General features: G+C 47.1%; 1 protein-coding gene across 1 annotated transcript in view; it reads left to right on the top strand.

Moving 5' to 3' along the window:
* ITGA9 (integrin subunit alpha 9) overlaps positions 1-23264 on the top strand; it is a 336390-nt gene extending 313126 nt beyond the window's left edge. Inside the window, exons 27-28 of the mRNA XM_038570409.1 lie at positions 6279-6398; positions 18717-23264. Coding sequence (XP_038426337.1) covers positions 6279-6398; positions 18717-18815 — 219 coding nt within the window. The 3' untranslated portion in view covers positions 18816-23264. The remainder of the gene's footprint in view (positions 1-6278; positions 6399-18716) is intronic.
* Positions 23265-24378: the final 1114 nt, after the last annotated feature.

The raw sequence follows: 24378 nt of genomic DNA on the forward strand, positions 1-24378 counted from the left end.
TTAGATGCATGGATGGATGGATGGATAGATGGATGGATGGACAGATGGATGGGATGGATGGACAGATGGTTGGGTGGACAGATGAGTGGGTGGGTGGGTAAGCAGATGGATGGATGGATGGCCAGAACTCCCTGCAAAGAAATAACATTTGCAACTCTATTTTTGAGGTAGAGAGAAGGGAAGCACACTCAGACGCTCAGAGACTCAAGCTTCAAACCCCAGATGTCTTGTTGCAGACTGAATCACATTCATGCTTCATCTCATATTATAGCCAAGAGGACATTGAATGTATTAATCTGTGCATTCATGAATCACATAATGAATCATGATCCTGGTTTAGGCGACAGGAGGACATGCATTCGAAACCGTGTTCTGTAAGAATTCACAGGGCACTGGAGTCCATCAGCAGGAAGATCCATCATTACCTGACAGAGTGAGAAGGACTTGGAGCCAGGACTGCCAAGTACTCAGCTATGGTTTTAAAACTGTTTTAAAACTGGCTCTGGGGTAGGGATAGGCAGACTTGGGAAGGGGGCCGAGCACGCTGGACTCTGGCTGCCTACCTTCTTTACGACCAGAGAACCTCCACTTTTTTCTGTTTCAGACATGGGGATAGCACAGTAGGTCTTCTCTGCTAAAAGAGGTTGAAAATTGCTGTTTCCAGAAGCTCAGAGAATGACTAATTCTGCCAAAAAGAAAGGAATGGATCAGGCTTCTTGAAATAGGAGATGTTGAAGCAGTGTCTTTCCTTTTCATCTTTTTTTTTTTAATTCGCTTTAAAATGCTAAATTAGGGGGTATGGGGTTACTGGATGATGGGCATTAAGGAGGGCACGTGGTGTGATGAGCACTGGGTGTTACACTATACGTTGGCAAATGAATTTAAATAAATGTTTTAAAAGGGAAAAAATGCTCAGCTTAAAAAAAAATTTATTAGCAAAAAGAAAAAAAATGCCCATATCAAAAAGCACCTGTGTACTTTTGAAACTTCCTATCATCTTTCTACAAAGCTGATACCTTCTAAATATTAAACTGATATTCTCATTTTTTGACTTAACATTGTAACATTTATCATTTTTCCCACGTTATCATGTTTTCAAAAGTATTTAAAACATGGAAATCAGGTAAAAAGATGATTGCACGTCCTTCCAATGGTAGACTGGAGCATTCCCTAGCCCCTCTCTACTCAAAGTATGGACCAGCGGCATTAGCATCACCAAGAAGCTTATTTGAAATGTAGAATCTCTGGTCCCAACCCAGAGTCACAGATTCAGAATCTGCATTGTAACTAGGTTCCTCACGTGAATCTTGGACACACTGAAATCTGAGAAAAGGTGTAGCACGCCTGCCTAACTCTCTAGGGCCTGGATTCTGTCAAATTACAAGTTGATTGTAGAAGACTAATAAGTTATAAAGCCTTTTGCCAATAAAGGTGAAAATGATTTCTGTCTGGCAGAAAATATGATTCCGAAGATTATAGTTCATCGCCCTGTGGGATATTAGCCAGTTTTGTATCTGATTTCAGCATTCTTGTGTGTGTACACTCGCGTATGTGTGTGTATGTGCACGTGTGTTCCACATACGTTTTCAGATCCTTCTTTGAACTAGTTTCACCATCCTGCTGGTTCCCTCAATAATGAATTAAATCCATCTTTAACATGTGTTCGCTCTCTATTTGTATGAGCAGCATGTCTTCAGCTTTTTGAAAATTGTACTTGGACAGCCAGATTTATCATCCTTTTTAATAGCTCTATGGTATTCCACTTTGTGGTTGACCATAATTACCTATTTACTTATCCGTTGCCTTGTTGTTAGACGTTGGGGAAATCTCTATTATGTACCAGTATAAATAATTACTCAGTGAACATCTTTGAAAACAAAACTTTTTCTGTTTTATGTTTCTTTGCCTTTGAGTAAATTTTCAAGTACAGGATGAATGAACCAAAGGGTATGAACATTTTTAAGATGAGCAATATTGGAGTTTGCTAAATGGACAAGAATGGAAGGGCATTCCAGATGGCCAGAGCAGCCTGCAGAGAGGCCAGAGAGCACGGGTCCCACAGGCAAGATGACGCAGACTGACTAGGATGTGAATGGTTGCTCTGCAAGGGGCTGGCCAGGTAGGAGGGAGACCAGACTGTAAAGAGCCCCAGGACCCAGATGATGTATTCAGTGTAAAGGGAAGCCATTGATAGCTTAAGTAGAGAAGCAACAGAAGACCTACATTTTAGAAAGACAACTCCTAACACTAGGGAATCCTCCCGAAGGCTCCTGAAATGGTCTTATCTAAGATGGGACTTCTTTTTCTTTCTTTTTTTTTTTTTTTTAAGATTTTATTTATTCATTCATGAGAGACACAGAGAGGCAGAGACATAGAAAGAGAGAGAAGCAGGCTCCCCGCGGGGAGCCCAATGCAGGACTCCCTCCCAGGATCCCAGGCTCACGCCCAGATCCAAAGGCAGTTTGCTCAACCACTGAGCCACCCAGGTGCTCCAAGATGGGACCTCTTAAAACTGCAGGACACTCTGATTTTCTCTCCTACACGAACTTACTAGAGTCTTGACGTGCAGGGGCCAGCTCTGCCAGAGCACGAGACACACACCCGAGAAAATGAACTGCATCACTAAAAATAAGAAAGGATTAAACACGCATTCCGGGGAAATGACAGGGCATTCTTGTGGAATTTGCTAGACTAAACTGCAGTGGACACCCTTAACTGTGTCTGTATCCGCAAAACCAGACCTCCGGCGCAGCTTTGCGGGGATGCAGATTTCTGGCACTGTCCCTGAGAAGCCACTGGGGCTCTCCAAGGAGCTGGACTACAGCTGGCCCACACTGAGCTCACGGCCTGCCTCAGCAACTCACCGTCGACAGGAAGGTTCACAGACTTGCGTTACTTTCACAACACTATATCTGATTTTCCCTTTCAGACCCCCATTTCACAAGGGGGGAGCTGAGAGCAGGATCTTGGTTGCCTAACATCGTGCCTGTTGGCCACAGTGTCTTGCCTCATCTGTACAAGACACCGTGAGAGATTCTGAATATGGGAGGTGGTTCAGTCTATAGCTTTTTAGGGGTGAGAATCCAAAGGCACCAATCTGTCTTTAAAGACAGGGACCGGGATCCCTGGGTGGCGCAGCGGTTTAGCGCCTTTGGCCCAGGGCGCGATCCTGGAGACCCGGGATCGAATCCCACATCGGGCTCCCGGTGCATGGAGCCTGCTTCTCCCTCTGCCTGTGTCCCTGCCTCTCTCTCTCTCTCTCTCTCTCTGTGTGTGACAATCATAAATAAATAAAAATTAAAAAAAAAAAAAAAAGACAGGGACCTCGGGGATCCTTGGGTGGCTCAGCGGTTTAGTGCCTGCCTTTGGCCCAGGGCGCGATCCTGGAGCCCAGGATCAAGTCCCGCGTCAGGCTCCCCTGCATGGAGCCTGCTTCTCCTTCCGCCTGTGTCTCTGCCCCCCTCTCTCTCTTTCTATGTCTATCATGAATAAATAAATAAAATCTTTTAAAAAATAAATAAATAAAATAAAGACAGGGACCTCTCAATCTAAACCAGATAGGAAATAGGGGCGCATGAAGACAGAATTCACAGCTCCTTTCCAAGCCACTACCCCCTGCTCAGTGTCTGAAAACCACTCTTGGTGACAGGATAGGATGGATAAATAGATTGTAGTGTGTTCACACAGTACAGTTCTATCCAGCAGTAAGGATAAATATGCTACAACCTGGATGACTCCCCAAAACATAATGTTTTGTTTTGTTTAAGATTTTACCCATTTATTCATGAGAGACCTAGAGAGAGGCAGAGACACAGGCAGAGGGAGAAGCAGGCTCCCTGCGGGGAGCCTGATGCAGGACTCGATCCCAGAACCCCGGGATCACGACCTGAGCTGAAGGCAAACACTCAACCACTGAGCTACCCAGATGCTCCCCAAAACACAACATTAAGAGAAAGAAGCCAGACACAGGAGTTCACACTGTACTGTTCCAAATGTTCCAAGGACAAAAGCAGGCGCAGTTAATCTAGGCCCTGAGAAGTCAGATTAGTGGTTACCCTTGTGCAGGTGTTAGCAGAAAAGGAGGGGGAAGGAGGCATCTGGGGGACTGGTCATATTTTGTTTCTTATTCTGGGTGCTGATTACACGTGTATGTTTAGCATGTGGTATATAAAAATTCAGTGAGCCATGCACTTGGGTTATGTTCACTTTTCTCTATGTATTTTAGACATCAACAAATGGTTTTTAAAAATTAAAGACTAGCCAACTGTGTACAACCTCAAAAACATCTTCTGGTCAGCACTGATAGAAAAATCACTTTCTATCTGTCAAGGATTGGCTCTGCCAGGTATTAGATTCAGAGCTTTATGTGCATAGTACCCTTGAATTCTCTAGGGAGGTGCTATTTTACCCCTATTGTGCAGATGAAATGAGGCTCAGAGAGGTAAAGTACCTTGCCCAAGGTCACACAGTCAGTGAGTCTGTGCTACAAGGTGGCCTCCTTTCCATTCCCAGAATGACAACTGTGTCTGTAGTTATTATCTTTCACTTGTCCCCATGCAGGAAGGGATGGTCTCTGCTCTGCCTGGTTTTCCTTGAGATAATGTTCTGGATTCAGGGCCTGCAGGTGTGACTGTGGCAGGTCATCTGCCTCATGAATGACCACAGCCCCCCCAGCCCCCGGTGCACAACTCCCCTCCTACCCCAGCTGTAGGGATAGACACAGTGAGATAGAGATGCTCACATTGGCTTTCCTTATCACCCAGACACAGACAACAAATGATCCATTTAACCAACGAGTATTCTTTAAGAAGAGCCACCATCAGCTTAGGCACTCCGTGGTGTGACATTGGCAAGCTCAGATTTAGGGGCTTGGGGTTGGCTAGACCTGAGTTCAAATCCTGACTCTGTACTTAAGCTACAGAGCAAAAGGCTTTTCCTCTCTGGGCCTCCATGGTTCCCTTCTGTAAAATGGGCGTTGAAGCCGTCCTCGGGTTGTTGTGTAAACTAGTCAGGGGGTTACAAGTAAAGCACCGAGCCTGACACAGAGAGCTATTTGGGAAGAATTAGAGAGCTGGGAGCTAGGCCCTAAAAGGGGACATACATGGTGCTGGACATATGGCTTGAGCAGGGGGAGGCAGGACCGCTGGGCTCCTCCATGATAAGCAAGGCTTCCGGGCAGAGGCAGAGCCTCAGTTGGCCTCCAGCATCCAGCTAGGGTTAGATAGGCTTTCCCCAAGGATGGAATGGCCCAGCTCGGACAAAGACCTGGGTATGGGCCAACCAGGCAGCCGAGGGAGATGATGACCGCCCAGCACTGTGAGTCCTGTCTCTTTTGCAGCAAGCTCGAGTGGGCAGTGGATGTTAGGGAAAGCTGCCAGGCAGCGAGGACACAGTGGATGCTTTGAATTCTACAAAACCAAACTGCACGGTGCCCAGTGAGGCTAAAACAGGGCCGAAGGGTACACTTAGCATTAATATGTATTAAGCAATCAGTTCCCTGGTGGAGAGTGGGAGGCCCTGACTCGTCTGCCAGTTTCCGCAGTGTAAACATTGGCCCGTGGCCCATTTCAGACCACGACTGCAGTGTCACTAGATGTGGGGCGAGGAAGAGAAGCACGCGGTTGGCTCTTGCAGGCTGCTAACCCACACACCACCAGGTTTCCATAAAATTTGGGGAAACTTGCCTCACTGTGGCAGGGGCCAGGATGCATATGGCTCCCACTGGAAACCAGAGCCCGGCGCTTCAGTAGTGAGGGCCTACTGTGTGCTAGGTGCTGCCATGAGACCTGAGACAGATGGTGTCCTGGCCCTTGTGGAACGACAGCCTGTCAGGAAACTGGCATTGATCAAACGATTGCGCTAAGCTACTTGTTGAGGTGAACACTTGGGGAGAGTACCTGTCTTACATGGAGGGCATGTCCATGTCCTTCATTGCAAAACCATAATAAAAGAGAGACTGTTGTTGCCTGAATCAAGAGCGGAGCACGTCCTCTGAGACCTTTACCACACTTATGTTCGCTTCATGATACTGGTCAGGCTTTTTGTTGTTACAACCCTTTCAAGAACTGGGGCTTGGATTTCAAGTGCCTTTTCTGATGCTCATGGGGGAAAAAATCCATCAGTCTATAAGCAGAAAAGCATAGAACCAAAATCTACTCTGGTAACAACAGAATGGACACACTTATAGTTCCCTCCAGACATCAAGCCCAGGCCGGGCTCTGTCACGCGATGAGTACTTGTGTTTGAGCATCTTCCCCCCCTTCTGCTTTGCCTCCTAGGTGGTCTTCGAAGCCTTGCACAATCTGGAGCCCCGTGGCTACGTTGTGGGGTGGATCATTGCCATAAGTTTACTGGTGGGAATCCTTATCTTCCTGCTGCTGGCTGTGCTGCTCTGGAAGGTGAGTCTGGTGATTGTGGGGGGCCCCACGGAGCCCCCACCCATAGGTGCACAGTCTTCCTGCCTCACCAGAGGCAAATTCTCTTGGAAGAAATTTCCTCTTAGGACTTTCTTCATGGTGCAGGTACAGTGGAGGAAGGGCAGGGCCCCCTGCAGGCTCTAATGGAATCTTGGTTCCTCTTGAGGCCACTCATAACCATTCAAACATCTCAGCCTCACTCCATTCTTACCCTTTCACTGGTCCTATCAGGAAGGTGGGAGCCTGACTCCACACCAACAGAAGCCTGGGGAGGCACAGCGGACCCTGGGATGGTTTACCATTTCCTTGGGGGGAAAAAAAAGCAAGGGACTGCAGGGTAATTCTTTGTTCTTTATCCATGTAGACTATGAAAAGGGCTTCTGCCTTACTCAGGTAGCTGAGATGAGCTAACTGTCCAGAGTTCTGCCTGGGGAGCTGAGTGGACCATTCTCCCAACCCCTTGGTGGTTCATTTGTAGGTGAACCAAGGGATAGATTTCCCCTGCCTCCTTCACCAGGGAATACCTGCCCATCCTTCTTGCCTCCTGTCACTTTCTCGAGAAGAAGGGAATGTCCTCATCCCAAGTCTGAGATGCTTTCTTTGCCTCACACTCTCAGAGATCTGGAGTCCCTTTACTTCAGAGCCTCTATATTCGTCAGTAACAACCTCAGAGTCATTATCTAGTGAAGGTATGTCTCTTCCACTGGACAGTAATGTTCCAGGTGAGTGGAGCCCCTGTGTGGTCTTGGGTCTCTGGCTCCTAGGATAGCACCAGGAACCATAGGTGGGACCTACTGTTCCCAAAGCCTTGATTTTCCAGGGTTCGCAGTTTCAGAGGCAGGCGGAAATGGCCTCTTACAGCATTATAGACAAAAGCTTTAGATTCAAATAATTAGCTTCTGAGATTGCAAAATAATTTTTATTGATCCAACATTGTAACATGTCAGGAAGAAAAAAAAGATTGTAAAACACTCAGGAGTCCACATCTCAGAATAACCATGATGAACAGTGTTGTCTCTTCTTGACCTTACTCGCTGCATAAAGATGTAGACCAAGTACTCTCATAGCACCTACTTATTTTTGAATAGGGATGTTAAATTTTCCAGTAATATACTCGATATACTTGATATATTGTGAGCTACAAGACCTCTAAGGTCAAAACTGTGGGTTCAATTATTAATCTGAAAAAAAAGCATATTAAATATACTTTTATCTGAGAAGTCTAGAAACAGGAAAAAAAAAGTGTTGTATTACACATTTTTCAGACTGACAATGGGACTCATTGCTTTAAATTTAGAGCTATATCACCTGAAAAAGGGTCTGGAGGTTTAATGAAAAATATTGAGCACACAACTTGAAGTAAGCTTATCTTACATTCCCATGCTTTTCATGTACTGTGTTTAAGCCTATTCTTCCCCAAACACAGTATTTAAACATCTTTCCATATTGTTAAAAACCCACTCTCAGGCCTGTCATGAGGCTGCAAGGTCTGCCCTTGTCCAGCCCTGTGATACAGGAATTTAGGTGGCTCCTGGTTTCACACCTCCTTTAAGAGTGCCATAGTGAATATCATCCTAAGAGCCAAATATTTGCACAAATCTTCCATTTTGTGCTTAAGATGAAACCCTATAAATGGAATTACAGAGTCAAAGGAAAAGAGTACTTTAAGCCTTTTATTACATACTGCAAATTGCCTCTAGAAAGGTGATACCAATTCACCCTCCCACAAGCGCTGCAGTATGTGTCCATTTTCCTATATATTTGCCAGGAGTGGATATTAACCTTTTTTTTTTAATCTGCCAATTTGTTGTTTGTTTAATCTATGTGGCCAGTAGATTCTTAACTCCCCCTTCTCTCTTCCAACTTCCTGCCCAGACTGCCTCTGGTCTGTGGGCAAAGAACAAAGCCAGCTCAGTGTTTGGAATCTGAAGAGACCGTAAGGGCATTGGTTGGGGTGTGTGTGTGTGTGTATTTCTTCCTTCTGCCTTTGTCTGGGCCCTTCAGATGAGAGTAAGCCTCTGTCCTCCAAAGCTGGGTGCATGAGACCAGACAGGGCCAGAGTGGGGAGTTTTGTGGCCATGCCCCATTCCCGCTCATGACAAGAATGCCCTCCTTTTGACCACCCTTCTTGGCTCTGCCACTCAGGTGTATGTCTCACCTCTGTTTACATGCACTTGCTTCATTCCACCTGCCATCTGCTTAGCTTTGCTTTTGCTGTGTTTATTTAAATAATGCAGTTGTAGGAGATGGCTGTCATGGGGTGGCCAGGACCCTGATGTCACCCAGATATATGTGATCCAAAGAGCCAGGACCCAAGAAGGCAGACACCACCATCTACCATGGACCGGGAAAGAGGGCAGAGTGGTGGCAGTTAAGTGGCGGCATTACCACAGACAAAGTCTTGCCATTACTAATGAGGTGGAAGACAATGGTCTAAAATAGCTTTAAGGAAGCAGTTGAATGATGCCGTGGGGCTCAAAACCACTTTGCTCATCATCCAAAAGCCGTACTTCATTTTGGCTCACATTTATTGAACACTTGCTTTGAACCAAATGCTGGGTAGGTACATAGATACATCAGTGATTGTGACTCCTCCATGCCCTTGAACGCTTCACCATGCAGCACACAGACCTATAACATAATAGAGTATGATGAGTGTGTGCAAGCTTCTCTGGAAACTGAGAATAAGGTACCATTAATCTCTCACACCAAGGGGGAATGGAAAGACCACAGAGTACCATGTGAGAGGCCATAGAGTACCATGTGGAAGGTGAGAGGAGCACTTTGCAGGCTAGGCCAATGGCTGTGCACAAGAACTGGGCTCTAGCACTCGCCAGCTTGGGAGAGTCACCCTCTCTGACATTCAGTCTCTTCCTCAGTAAAATGGAGACCATAACCTGGAGCCGAGGCATAGAGAAGATACAGGCAAAATCTTTAGCACTGAGCTTAATTAACACTTAGAAGCACCTGAGAAAAATCATAGGACATTTCACAAATGAGGTGTCATTCAAGTCTGACCTTGGATGTGGTTTGAGTTTTCCAGGCAGGGAAGGGCAGATAGATATTCCATCTAGAAGGTAGAGTTGGTGAGAAAGTTGTGTTGTGGCAAGCAGCTTGTGAGGTGTGTCATGAGAGGGCAGCCACCTGCAGTGAGATCGTCCACCAGGGCTGTGACAGCACCCACTGACCAGGAGAAAGGGGAAGCATGGGGGGCCTGGTGGTAGAGCAGTAGTATTGCCAGATCTGTGCTCCCCTCCCCTCCACCATGGTGATGGCCCTAGCCTCCAGGGACATCACCATGGTGGAGGGGAGGGGAGCACATTAGAGCAGGTAGGACTTGGAGGCTGGTTGGGCTGGGAGGTCAGGAAGGAATGAAAGTAGCCATCCTTCGCTGCTTTTAGCTTAGACAATTGATGGTTTCCCTTAGTCAGAGGAAGGAAGGCAGGATCTGAAGTCATTTTGGAAAAGGAGCTGCTTGGTATGAGACATTTTGAGTGTGTGGTGCCTATAGGCGACTAGAATGGGCTTGAGTCACTCCAAGCTCCCCTCACATAGCAGGGGGAAGGTTGCCAAAAGGATATTCCTGTCACCTCACTGGTCTGGCCAGCTTTCCCTTCAGTTTCCAGGGCTAAACATACTATCTCAGGCATCATCAAGGCCCTTTTTTTTCAGTGGCAAAAACCAACAACAACAATAACAACAACCAACAAACTAGAAATCCATCCACAGCCACATAAGCAAGAAAGAGAATTCTAAGGATGTAAGGGTATGCATAGACCCCAAAGGAAACATGTGTATCTGCATCCAGAAAGTGTCCAGAAACCAAGCCAGACAACCCCCTCTTCCCCTCACTCCCTTTGTCCCATGCAGCCCCTCACTACTGCCTCTCTACAGCCCTGCATCATGTTCTCCCAAAACAGACCTGCCTCTCCACACATCCCTGTACACATCAGTCCCAGCCAAAGACTGATCCCAGTCTGCAAGTCTAGGGGAGAGAATGTATACTGCTGTGGCTGGAGGCAGGAAACTGGCAGGGAGAGAATTTGGCTCCACTTGGGTCACATGTCTCCCACTGATCCAAACAGCTAAGACTACAGTGAGAGAAAGATACAAGGTGGCACTTTGGGGAGGTAGGATGGGAGTTGGGCTGAATCTCATAAAAGAAGGAAATTAGGCAGATACCACAAAGGTGCTCACTCCAGCAGGGCTTCATGGTTGTTCGTGGTGCTGTTGCCCACATCATGGGCTTTTATATTGTACCATTTAGCTGCTGCTGTGTAACAAACTGCCCCCAAGTTGAGTGGCTTTGAACAGCCATTATATTACCTCTTACAAATGTATAGGTTAGGAGTCCAGGAAGAGTTTAGGTGGTTCTTCTGCTCCCAATGACATTAAGTGGAGTCACAAGTGGCATTTACCTGGTGGCATGAGGAGTTCAAGACAGCTTCACTCACATTGCTGGCACTTGGTGAGGATGACTGGGAGGCCCACTCCCTCTCCATGTAGACTCAGAACTTCCCAAGGGAAGGGTCTGACTTCTTACCTGATAGTGTAGGCCCCAAGAGAGCATGGTAAAAGCTGCTGGTTCTCTTAAAGCCTGGTCCAGAACTGGCATAGCATCATTCCACCATATTCTGTTGGTGAAAGCAGTCACATGCCAACCCAGATTCAAAGGAGGGGAAATAGACCCCACATCCTAATAGGAGGAGGGGCAAAGGGTTTAGGGCCACCTTTTATCTGCCACATTCATGATGGCCAGAGATAGGGGCAAACTCTTAATCTTTTCTTTGAAAGTCACTGTTGTTTTAAAGTATTTGAAACCTCATCTCTCTTCCATAGTATCATAAATAAAATCACAATTGAGCTTCTTTAGGGAAAGGGAATAAAAATTAATCTTGGTGCAACATTCACGAATACACTCAGAATTCAGAGTGGATAATCTCTTTAGGCAAAGCTACAATGCAGGAAGTAAGTTAGCAGAGGGAGTTTCTTTAAGAAAAGCATCTTTCAAAAAAAAAAAAAAAAGAAAAGCATCTTTCGGGCAGCCTGGATGGCTCCGTGGTTTAGCGCCGCCTTCAGCCCAGGGTGTGATCCTGGAGACCTGGGATCAAGTCTAGCATCTGGCTCCCTGCATGAGGTCTGCTTCTCCCTCTGCCTGTGTCTCTGCCTCTCTCTCTCTCTCTCTCTCTCTCTCTCTCTCTCTCTGTGTGTGTGTGTGTGTGTCTGAATAAATAAATAAATAAAATCTTAAGAATAAAAAGAAAAGCATCTTTCTTCAACAGTGAACTAGTATGATGACCATAGGAGGTTAAAAATGGCAAGCAAAATGTAGGATTATTTTGAAGACCTACATATTCCTGAAACTTCACCAACAGACCTCTTATCAACTGTGATTCCTGTGTCTGTAACCTAAAAATGATGCCTTATGTATAGAATAGAAATCTGATACCGTATCGACAATCCAGTGCGTAGAAGTCTGTTGATTAGTTGGACTAAAGACCAGCCTAATATTCAGCTTCCATGGGAGGTCTTTATGGTTTTGGGCTTAATGCCATGGTTCATATATAATTCCTTCCATCCCCGTCAAGGGGAAAACCACTGAGTGGTACCCAGTTGCCACTGCTGACCAGGAACCCCTTATCTTGCCACCTATGGTTGCTTGCCATTGCCTCAAGCTGATGAGCCAAAAATGGTCATTCCCCAGAATGTGCCACATAACCACAGATCATAGCATGGTACTGAGAACGGAACAAAGCCAGTGGCTGTGCTGATGTGTTCTTTGTAAGACACAGGCCTGTGGGTCAGCACGCTTTACCCTTGAAAGATGGCTAGTGCCTTCATTCAGCAAACAGTATTGGGTCCCTACTAGGTGAGAGACTCTGGGCAAAGGGACAGCGGTAAACAAAAGAGCCCTTACTCAACCTGGAAGACCTCTGGGAAATGCGGTTAAGTGACCAGACATGGTGGCTGAGCCAAGCACCCAGATTGGTGAGCAGGACTTGGCCAGGGGAAGGGGCTGTGCCACCATCTCCTAGGCCCTCCTGCACTCACCATGGTGCTACTAACATGCCCCTCATCCACGATCAATCTACAATAGAAAGCCCTTCCAGGCTCCCTGCCTACTGCTCAGCCTCCACCTCTGCCTCAGGGCAGACCCCAGAACCTTCCTGAAGGTCCGCCCGCCGCCTGCATCCCCCAGGCGCTCTCAAGCTTGGCGGCAGCAGGCCCTGGCTCCAGCACAAAATCCACAACCAGGGTTCCGAGCTAACCAGACCCTTCTTCAAATACTGAAATAGATCCTAATCAGCTTCCCCCAAAGCTGGGATGTTAGCAGACACTGGGAGCCATAATTTAAACTTTATGTGTGAGGATTACAGTAGCTTGCCAAACCACCATGCAGGAAGAAAACTTTGAAATATGAAACTCTTTTAAGGGAGAAAAATCCAAATGAGTTCCCCTCTCCTTTCCTTTAGCTCCTGATGGGGGTTGAAGCTGCCTGGGCCTGGGCCTCGTGTCTCTTTGCCACAATCATAAAGGCCTGTTGATAAAAGAAAGTGTAATTGTCCAGTAGGGATAGCCACTTCGTGGGGCACGTGCACATTACGAAGTGCCTTCAGGTCCCGAGGCCAGCCTCTGGGGCAAGTGGCAAGAGAGTGAAGACTCAGGTTGTTTTTCCTTTGGAAGAGAAAGCCTCATTTAGGGCCCTGGCTTCTCAGTGCCTCCCTTCCCCACCACTCTCCCTCCACCCTTGGGCAGTTTGCCAAAACACACAAGCCACCCCTCAGTGGAGGAGAAACACTCTTCATCCCCCCCTTCCACGTTCAACCAAGGAACCTTTCCCCTTGCTCCTCTCTGCCCCTTTTGCAAGCTCCGATGCTTGGAGCAAAGGGAAGCGCCACCACCTTGCCAGCCCAGTAACCAGGCCCTTCCCCAGAAGGCTGGGACCCCTTAGCTCTTCCTTTTCCCAGGCAGGGAGGAGGCCGGCCATGGTGGGTGTTCACTGCCCTTGAACCCTCTGCTGGGCCTGTTCCAGGAGCCTGCTGCTTTAAAGCTGGCTTTGGGTTCATGGTTTTTATTTGAGAGCATTTCTTCTGACCTCAAGCAGAAACACGCAGGAAAATAAATCTGTGAAATGGCCCAGAGGATGTGTAAGGTCTGGCAGCCCCTCCAGGAGTCACTGGGTTATCACCTTCCCTCTAGCCAGGCTGTAAGAATCCATCTTGCTTCTCTTCCAAAGAAAGAAGGTGAAGATGCACGCACACACGCATGTACACACGCACGCGCACAAACATCCTTCGCACTGTCTCAATCAAAACCATGTGCCAGAGACACTCAGTGGGGACTATTTATGCTTGGAAGTAAATATTGGGCTGATGTTGCACCGTCAACATCTCAAGAGAGACATGCTGTGTAAATACTCAGGGAACTGAAGAGATCCCATAAACATGAGGCCACAAGTTAGTCCAAAGAAGGAGTGTGGCTGAGGTCCTTGGAATGGCTACCCAAGAGGCAACCCACAGGCCAGGGAAGGAGGGGGCCGGGATCTCACAGGAGGCTAGACGCCTGGAGCTGTGCAGCTAGGCCCTCGCTCACCCCGAAATGGGCTGGTGCAGGTCCCAGAGGTTGACCAGGCTGCCTTTATTCCTAAGTTTTAAGCCTCCCTCCCAGTACCTCCCCAACTAGGACTCTTCAAAGGAAATCTTTCCCTTGTTTTCTGGGAGGTTTTTGATACAAGTTTCCATCAGAAGGTTTTGTGAGTCTGTCAGGAGGGCTCAGGGAGCCACTCTGTGGGGCTGGAGGCTCCTAGCAGGACCAACAGAGACAAACGCCAGAAAGCACACTGCTGCCTCTGTTTGCTGCTGAGCAAAGCTTGGCCTGAGTCGCTCCTCCTCTAGGGTTTCCATGAATGTTTCCTCCACTACAGACAGAACCGTTATAAACACAGTCTTTTGCCCTTCGAGTGGCAAAGCAGGCCCTGGAAGGTTCCAGAAAAAGTGCAGGTCAACATTGACTCCCCTGGATGGGAACTGAGTGGGGGTGCTGCTGCAGGGTTCAGCTTTAACTCATCACTGATCCATTTCCCAGTGGGCTCTGTCGGCAGCAAAAACAGGTTTTGCCCGGCACATCTCAAAGGTCTTCCCCCAAAGTAATCGTGAGGACTAACCAGAGTGAGAGTGTATGGTTAAGGAAGACCTGCATGAGAGAGAAATGTCTTTGAAGTCTCAGTTTATCTTCATTTAAGGAATTGTATAACTCTTTATGTCTTATTATACATCCATACTTTAATATAAAAATGTTCACATTCAGTTTTCCAAAATTTCCATAAACTCTTGGAAAACAGCTGCCCGCAGGTGGGGACTCTGTGCCTTGTGCCTCCGTAGCGTGAGTCCTGGGTACAAGGTTGCATGCCCCACAGGCTGCAATCCCGAGTCTGGTTTGGGGACCAACATAAAAAGGGGTCGTCGTTGTGTTTCCGCTGAGGTCTGAGAATGCCCTGGGTCTCTGGGGCACAGCCAGACAGCGAGCTTCCCTGTGGCCCAGCAGGGAGGTAGTTGGAGCAGGAGCAATAATCAGGACCCACGGCTCCCTCTGCCACATCTCTCCGAGTGGATCCTATGGCACTGGGTGGGCAGGCCTGGGTGACACAGTTGTTGGGAGCCCATTGCTTGGTAAACTCAGAGCCTGGGCTTTGGGTCTATCAAAAGCCAAAATTAAGCTCTAAAACAAAGCACAAAGCTAATATGCTCTGTTTCTGAAATGGAATTAGCTTGATCGTGCAAGAAACAGTATTATTTTGACAGACCCACCGCTGGACTCTATGGCACCTCTCTGCAGACTAGTAAACAGCACCGCCTGGGCCAGAAACTTTACTTCCATCTGTCAGGAAATTCGGAAAACCTCGGCTGATTTGGTTAGTGGGGGTGGGGGGGGAAGACACTCTACTGCCATCTACTGGAAAGTAGTTGTAATAAACCTAACATGTCTGTGATGTGAGGGGCACAGCCTGCACTGCTGCACCCAGGACTCCTTAGCCATGAGAGTAGGCTGTGGTTTAAGAAATGGTCTTTGGGCTGCATAGAAGGAGGGCAAAGCTCAGTGGCAGCTCCAACCTTCCATCTAAGAGACTACACACAGGTGTGCCGGGCACAGAGCTCTTGAGACACTGTGGTGTTGGAGGAGGGCATGGAGTTTGCAAGGCTATTTCGCAGCAGCGTTCCAGTCATTCCGGAGGTGGGGTGGAGGGTGATTCTTAGGACTTATGCTAACACCACACTGCTTGATAGAAAAGAGCTTGCCTCTGCATGCCTGCAGGAGACAATGGTGCCTTCACTTTGTTGATAACATGTATAACACTGAAACATGAGCACATGGTAGCTACGCGTGACAGTGTAATCCAGGAGCTCCAAATCCCTGCTAGCTGGTTTGCGCACTCTATCTCAGATCCTTATGCTAGCATAGCCATGAGAAAGTGAGCCGACTTTTGTCCTGCTTGGAGATGAACAAGGAAAGTCTGTGCAGCAGTACAAGGCTGCTGCAGTACAAATGATGCTCCTTAGATCTAAAACTATCAGGTGCCCCTCTGCCTCTCTTCCTGTGGGTGTTGATTCATTCAGTACGTCAGACAAAAAACACAGACTGCCGTATCTAGTTAACTCATGCTGCATAACAAAGCACCCCAGAGTTTAATGACTTAAAAGCAACAAATATCTGTGAAGTTCATGGGTCTGTGGTTTGGGCTGAGCCTAAGCGGGGTGTGAGGGGGGCCACTCTCTGGTCTCAGCTGGACTCATGTCTACACCTGCAGGCAGTTGGAGCTTGGCTGGTCTAGCAGGGCCTCAGCTGGGTGCACTCTCATCTAGATGGAGCTCATTCACATGGAGGCCAGGCAGGGTTCTGCGAGAGCTAGCAGAAGTGGGTGAGGCCTCTGGAGGCGTAAGTGTGGAACTGACACGGCATCCCCTCCACAGTATCCAGTTGTCAGAACGAGTCACGGTGCAGATTCAAGGGGTGGGAGTCAGCCCTGGCCTCAGGATGGGAACCACCACAAAGTCACATGGTAAAAGGCCTGGATTCGAGGAATGCAGGACTGTGGGCATTTTTGGAGTTTGTCACTGCTGCCAAGTACAGGTGATACGCTCAGTTCCATGGACAAAATACGAAAATCCTACCTGTCGGGGGTTCTGAGACTTAAAAAAAAAAATGTATGTATCTATTCATGAAAGACACACAGAGAGAGGCAAAGACATAGGCAGAAGGAGAAGCAGGGCCCCTGCGGGGAGCCTGATGTGGGACTCAATCCCAGGACCCCAGGATCATGACCTGAGCCAAAGGCAGACGCTCAACCACTGAGCACCCAGGTGCCCCGGGGGTTCCTAAGACTTAAGGCAAATGGGAAAGATAATAAGGGAGCAGTTGAAATCCTGCTTGATGAGTGCCACAGTAGAGATGAGTTACTTCCCTGGAACTGAACCTGTGAGGCATCACACCATCAGCAGGCAGAGTTCTGTGCTAAAGGATTTTTATTTTATTTTATTTATTTATTTATGAGAGAGAGAGGCAGACAGAGACACAGGCAGAGGGAGAAGCAGGCTCCATGCAGGGAGCCTGACGTGGGACTCAATCCCGGGTCTCCAGGATCACGCCCAGGGCTGAAGGTGGCGCTAAATTGCTGCGCCACCCAGGCTGCCCTGAGCTAAAGAATCTTACATCCGTACCACATCCAGCTTAGTCTCATGATTATGTTCTCCCCAGCACAGAAGGTGCTCATGACACATTTGTCCAGTCAACCGCATTTTTATCCTAACGGTATTTCAAGCAGTAACTTCTTAGACATTTCCAGTAAGTCATGGGTTGCTCTTCTGACCTTCTGTGGGTGTGCTTTGGTGGCCTTAACAAAGGCTGTTTTCCAAAACATCCAGACCAAGCCCCTGTTCTACATTCCTTGCAGAAGGGAGAAGACGGTAGAGATTTAAGGAGAAGAAAAGTGTGTGTGCACACGGGAGGTGGAGCAGGGGTCTCAGAAAGTGGGGTTCTGGCACATACTAGAAGAAACTGCCAGAGCTGAAAACGCTAGGAACTCAGTGTCCACAAAACTGGACATGAGGGTTGAAGCTCAGAACACAAGATCCTTGCCAGTTGTTTGAAGAAAGCCTCTTCCCATTCACTCAGACTGCACCAAACACTTCATTGACTCTGCTCAAAGCAAATTCTCAGGATTCCCGTGGCAGTGTGGGTGGAGATGTTTCCTGGCAGCTGCCTTGACAGCTCTCATCTTCTGCTAGGCCAATCAGCCCCTTCTTGGGGGGAAAGAATCCTAATCATCAGAATGACTGTGGACGCTCAGTTCATGGTGAAGGAGCTGGAGAACATGGGCATGCTGCAGAAATTGCTGGTCGTGAGCATTTTTAAACATGGGAGTTACAAGCTCGCAACAGTACCACAAACCTGCAGTGCCACAGAGCTGCCAATAGCAGACCGAATGTGTGTGGCTGTTTGAATCCCCCCATTCAAGGCGACTGAAGTGGGGGTTTGAGCATGGGTAACTTCAGGAAACACCAATCGGAGCAGAGAAGTGAGACAGGAAAAAGAAGGAAGCCAATAAAGACGTGGTAAGACTAGTTGCAGGGGCATCTGGGTGGCTAGGTGAGCATCTGCTTTTGACTCGGGCCATGATCCCAGGGTGCTGGGATCGAGTCTCACATCAGGCTCCCCATGGGGAGCCTGCTTCTCCCTCTGCCTGTGTCTCGACCTTTCTCTGTGTGTCTCATGAATAAATGGGCACATTCCACTGGGAAGCTCTGGTAGGCCGTGCACCTGAGGGTTGTCACACCAGGGAGGGAGCTGGTGGAAACTACTCCTGCTGGTCAGGCTTAAGGGCAGAGGCACGACGGGATGTCTGACCTTAGAAACAGTGGCCACTAATGCCAGTGAGCAAAGGACAAGACATACAAGAAAGAGTGCAACATTTCCCAAACTTCTTTGACCATGAATGAAACCTACTTTATTCCCAAATGCCTTTGAGTAACGCTCAGGAACTAGTGTTCCCCGGCACACCATTCAGGAAACGCTCCACTTAAAGCACTTAACAAGGAACAGTCAATCATAAGACAACCTGGAGGAAGTCCATGCATTTTGAAAGATTGCTCCACAATGATGCTTTTCCTACATCAATCTACTCTAGGGGATTTTCCAAGCCCTCCCAGCTCTGTGAGTAGAGGTTGTACCTCCTCCTCACCCAGGGAATCAGAACGACTGATTCTCCAACATTCTAACCTGGCTTCTCCTCTCTCTGCCTTTTAGATGGGCTTCTTTCGCCGAAGGTACAAAGAAATTATCGAGGCCGAGAAAAACCGGAAAGAGAACGAAGACAGTTGGGACTGGGTCCAGAAAAACCAGTGACCTGCCACGCCAGTCACGTGACCCGATGATTCGCCTGTATCTTGATCTTTGTATCTTCCATATTTGGAAGAAAGAATCTTCTCCAGATTTTTCGGAGGCCCCACTGATGCTGTTCTCTTCCTCATTTCACCAAGCCCAGGAGCCAACCTGAGGCAGCCACTCTGGCCAGGTCACATGACTACAGCCACCACCCATTTCCTTTTAGAGATGAACTCCGAACTTTGGAAAGCAAGCTACAGAGATGAGCAGTATTTATGGATGCAACGTGTGTGGTCAACCCTCAGGGGAAAACTGTTACCTAAAAGTATTTTTATAAATATAAGCCTTTTATACTGATTACGTCTTTATATTTGTATCGATGTTTTGTTATTTCTATTAAATAGTTATATAATTCACTCAAGCACTGATATCTGGCCTGAAAGCTTGGAAGTCCATGTGCATTCATACACATTTTAAAGGATAAAAATCTGATCGTACTTTGGAACTTGCTGTTAAAAGAGACTCGGAGATGAAATAATCTGAAGAAAGCTCATGCGATGAATCCACCAGGCTGGTAGTGCTGCATTATAAACCGTGGTGGTGGTGAGACCTTTAAGACAATTCACACCTTTATTGCCTGGAGTCAGGTTTGAAGCAATGTGCTAAAGAACTGTAAGTAGCTTTTCATATGTACCTTTCACTGGGAGATTTCCAATAGGAACTTGGATGGAAAAACCTGATCCTAGCACAAGTCTGCTCTGCATCACCTCTACAGCAGACATCACACCCTCCTTCCACTTGGATTAATAGATAAGAACTTGGAGCAAGGCCATTTGGTCATCTGGTAAACCTCAGGATGGCGTCTCATCCCGGACATCATGCATTGGAGTCCACACACCACAAGGACTAAGCTGGTGCCCACCGAGCAAAGACTTGTGTCTGAATGCTGTGATGTGTTGCCTTTTCATTGACTTCAGAGGTCTCCACTTCCCCTACCATTCTTGCCTGTCCCATCTAATGGTGACTGCAGATTCTTCCCAGAGATGACCATTCAACGTGTCTATAGTTTTTAAAATAGTGTCTTAAGTGAGGTTCGCCCAAAACAGACTCTGATAGAAGGATTTACATGCAAGTGACTGATTAAGGGAGTGTCTGTGCCCCCGGAAAACTGCAATAGGGGTATGAGGGAAGCAGGACAGGGAAGGGGAGAAAGCCAGGTAAGGGTGCCATTTCAGAGGATATCCCGTGGAGGGTAGCTTCAGCCTTATCCTACCAGGGAGCTCTGGAGGGCAAGTTAAGTCTCAGAGTTCTCCCAACCTGAGGTGAGGGAGCTGAGCTTTTATATTCTTGCTCCCAAGGGAGGTGTAAACTTCTCACTCTCAGTTCCTGGAGGCAGAATGGCTCTGATAGCCCAGAGGAAGTCTTCTAAAGAGAGCTGGAAGTGCACCCCCAGCGCAGGGAGGCATCCAGAAATGTTGTGAAAGAAATGATGCACAGGGATCTAGGCATAACTGTGACCTCTGCCCCCTGCCCCGCCCCCTGTGTGTGTGAATGCTGAGTTGGGGCCTTCCAGTCCCCCCATTTGACGGTGTTTATTATCAGATGCACTGCTGCCCAGTTTTGAGTGCAAAATGGTTTTCTAAAAGGGCAGTGACATGACGGCTAGAGTGTACTCAGCCCTGCGCCTGGCCCGTAGTGAACAGTCAGTGACTGGTAGCAGCTCTGGCTGCTGTCGCCACAGACCATCTGATGAGAGAAAAAAAGTGGCAAAGAACAGGGTCTGACAAAGAGTCCTTACTGGCTTATTACAGCCCAGTGATGCCCCAGGTACTTAACGGATGGCATCAAATGGACATGAAGCCAGAAATAAGATGAAAGATCTTTCTCGAAAGGCCTTGTTTGCTGGAAACTAACATGTTGGGGGTCTGTGAACATTGTTGCAAAGACAACTCCAGAGGAAAGGGATTTTTCTGTGCAGGTACTTGGCTAATACTTGCAAAGGCATTTAAAGTTGGGGCAGACTCATGAGGAGACCGGGCGGGCAGTTGTGAACCTGGCATAGAACAGAAGCATCTTTTTGTTTCTCATTATGCAGTTGACTCTGATGCAGGAAGACAATGTATGTATCATGTGTCCCCTCCTGGTGAATATGGGAATAGACAGCAAAGCCCAGAGGGTCAGTGGCATGAATGAGGCTGATCTTAGAATGAAGTCAGGGATGTTGCTTCTAACAGAGGGAGTCACAGAGGTGACTACTGAGCAGATGCAGGCAAAGAAACCAGTTCTAAGAGTTCACCTGTGACTTCTATCAAGAGCAACAAAGGCAGTTTTGAGTGGGTCATAGTCACTCATTTCAAGGATACTTATGGGGGCCCTGTAGGCCAGGAGCTGTGCTAGGTGCTGCGGCGTCCCCCGAGAACACCACAGGCATGTTTTGCCTGAAGAGCCAGACCTCCCTTCAAGAAGAGTGTAGAGAGTGAAAGCCTTTATGAGACCCCATGTGTAGCTTTCCTTTGCTGGATTCTTGTTCACTGTGTCATGTTGTCCTTTAATAAACCATTTAAGATTCTTAGGTGGTAGGCCTGGGTCAGCTCCATCAGCAGCTTTGACCAAATGCATTTATAGCCACTAACCAGCTTCCCACAAGGGGTGCAGACACATTGGCAGTAGTGTCGAGGATGACGCACCCTGCTCCTGTGGGCAGTGTCACAGCCAGGATCTATTCGCCTCTGGTTGATTCTGAATGGTAGACCCACAGGAGTAGTCATATACTCAGGATCACTAAGATTCCATAAGACAGTTCTTTTTAAAAATTGTACTTGGCCTCACTGGAAGCAAACACTGGCAGCCACTCCAGGAGTCTCTCTGGAGCAGGATGGTGCCCCTGCGTGTCCAATGGTGCTGAGTAGTAGGTGGGGCAACAGGGAGCCATTTAACACAGTGAGAAAGAAGCCAAGCGTACTGTTAGCCCTCTCAACTGGGCATTTTACCAGCTCCACCCCAGCTCAGAAGCTCTCAAGAGGCTCTCAGGGGAAGCAGACAGGGTGAATGGCATCTGTGTTACTCCTCCAGAATATTCTTTTAAAAGTCCACAGTGCATTCCAGTTTCTAACCTTCCTGCTTATATGGGTTCACTGTGGAATCCTATCAGATATTCTCTTACACAGCTGCTTCAGCTTCAGTCTGCTTCAGCTTTTAATTATGGATTCAGTATGGCATTAACTGTCAGAAGTATTGAGACACTTTTTAAAAATGGAAGAAGGACCTCTGTGAAAACTTAGGAAGAGAATGCCTTCTGTTCAAAACTGATTTGCTTGTGCTTAATTGATACAGGACTCATGAGTTGGGGACATCCCCCAGAGTGAGTCCTAGACCTGTCGCCATGAAGAGGCTGTAAAGTTTAGGAGTAAGGAGATGCTAGAAAAAGGGAGTAGGTCTGCTGGCTTTCTGGTGACTCACAGGCACACATCTGGAATCAGCTCTTTGTGAAAATTCCATCCCCAGGAGTATTCCAAAGTTTGATAAATGTTGTAGAAAATCCAATAGAAAGTCCTCCGTCACCATATCAAGAGCAGCCTACAGTCTTTGAGCCAAGGACATGGGGATTAAAAACAAACAGAAACCCAGCAGGCCTCCCGAGAACATCTGGGACCTGTTTTCAATGCAGAAGTGTAATAGATCCCCCAAGTGATACCCGTGCTGTATGCTACCTGTTAGAACCCTAGCCGGGTCATTTTTTAAAGGTTATTCTACTACTTTTATTTTTGGAAAAGGTATTATGGCCAGGGGAATGCAGTAACACATAGGTCACAAAGGAAATGTGCATCTGGTGAAACCTACAGACACCTGACTCAAACTTCTGGGAATTTAGAGGCACTGTAAAGGATGGTTATGCAGAGGAAATGGCCCTGTAGCAGAAGAAAAGGCAGAAAGTGAGTGTCACTTCAGAAATACTCCAATGTACAGGATGTGGTGTTCTACTGTCCTGCTGTATAGAGCAGCGGTGTACACAGTGGAGAATATTTTCTGAAATGAATGGCTAAAGGAAGGATACAGAGCCAGTAGGGCCAAGATGAATCTTCTAGAATGTCTTCCAATTTTCAGCACATTGTGAGGGATAATGAACAAATTTCCCATGTGGTGCAATGCTTTATAGCACAATGATCTAGATTTCAGACTTTGTTAAGGTTTTTAAAAAAATTCTAATGTGCACAGTGTGATGGGCAGAGTGAGTTTAAAAGCTTTAAGAGTGATTAATTGCATGGCAGACACCCACGCTAACTTCACTTCCAGAACTTGACTGATGCATCCACGTACATTTCTGCTGAGGACTTTTGGTGGGAGGGGTCACCCCTTACAAAGTCACATGTATTAAAGTCTATGCAGTCACTTCTAATTCACTTGCACTATTTGGGAAATGCAGGTTTACAAAAATACACGTTTGGAATAAAAAAAAATGGCTGCAAATGATTCAGGAGTTTGGTCTATAATTTCTTTGGTGATTGAAGAACTTGAACCTTTTTAGGATGTTGAAGATGGAGTTTGAATGCAGTACTTCATGAGCATTGACGAGCATATGCAGGTCTATCTAGTCGTGCATGAGCAACCCCCTCAATGTGGCTGAACTGTCCACTGTCCTTGGCCTACATCCCATAGCCACCACCTTCTCAGTGCATCACTTACCTGCCCAGAGCCACACCCAGGACCTTAATATTTTTTTTAAGATTTTATTTATTTATTCAGAGACACAGAGAGAGAGAGAGGCAGAGGCAGAGGCAGAGACAGAGGCAGAGGGAGAAGCAGGCTCCATGCAGGGAGCCCGACATGGGACTTGATCCCAGGACCTCGGGTCACGCCCTGAGCCGAAGGCAGACGCTCAGCTGCTGAGGCCCCAGGTGTCCCCGGGACCTTGATATTAATAAAAGTGCCCAAATTAAATGAGGTGGATTCCTTGTTATGAGTAGACTGCTTCCACGTGTTCCCACCAGTCACCAAGCATTTTCTGAGAAGTGTTTCGGTAGCATCCTTAGACATTTAGTCGTGTTCTCTTAGAGTTGTCATCTCTGTCTAGTTATGTCCCTGTTCTTTTCTCAAATGTTGTTCATTTGTGTGTTTTTCTCTTTTTCCCCTGGATGAGACCAACAAAGATCTATCTACTTTACTAGTCTTTCTCAAGAATAAGCCTTTGGCTGTACCAAGCAGATCTACTGGTATTTTATTCCTATTTCATTTCTTACTGCCTTTATATTTGTTAAAATTTACTGCCCTATAATGAAAATTCATGCACAAGCACCACAGAGTGTAGAAGGTGGATGAAAAGATACACACCAAGGGATTAAAAATGGTTGCCTTTAGGTAGATGGGATTGTCAGTGTGTTTTGGCTTTGTTTGTTGTTTTGTTTTTACTTATCTGAATTTAGTTTGCTACAGTAAGCAGGCATTTCTTTTGTAACAATGAAGCGTATGCAAATTATTTCTTCAATAAAACTACACCTGGCACAGTGTGCATTGCTTAGGAAAGAGATCCCAATTTGCAAGTCTAGAAAGAGAAGAGATTTGTGTGCAGCAAAAAGCATTGATGAGC

The sequence above is a fragment of the Canis lupus genome, chromosome 23 (assembly GCF_011100685.1).
Source record: "Canis lupus familiaris isolate Mischka breed German Shepherd chromosome 23, alternate assembly UU_Cfam_GSD_1.0, whole genome shotgun sequence".
Lineage (NCBI taxonomy): Eukaryota > Metazoa > Chordata > Mammalia > Carnivora > Canidae > Canis > Canis lupus.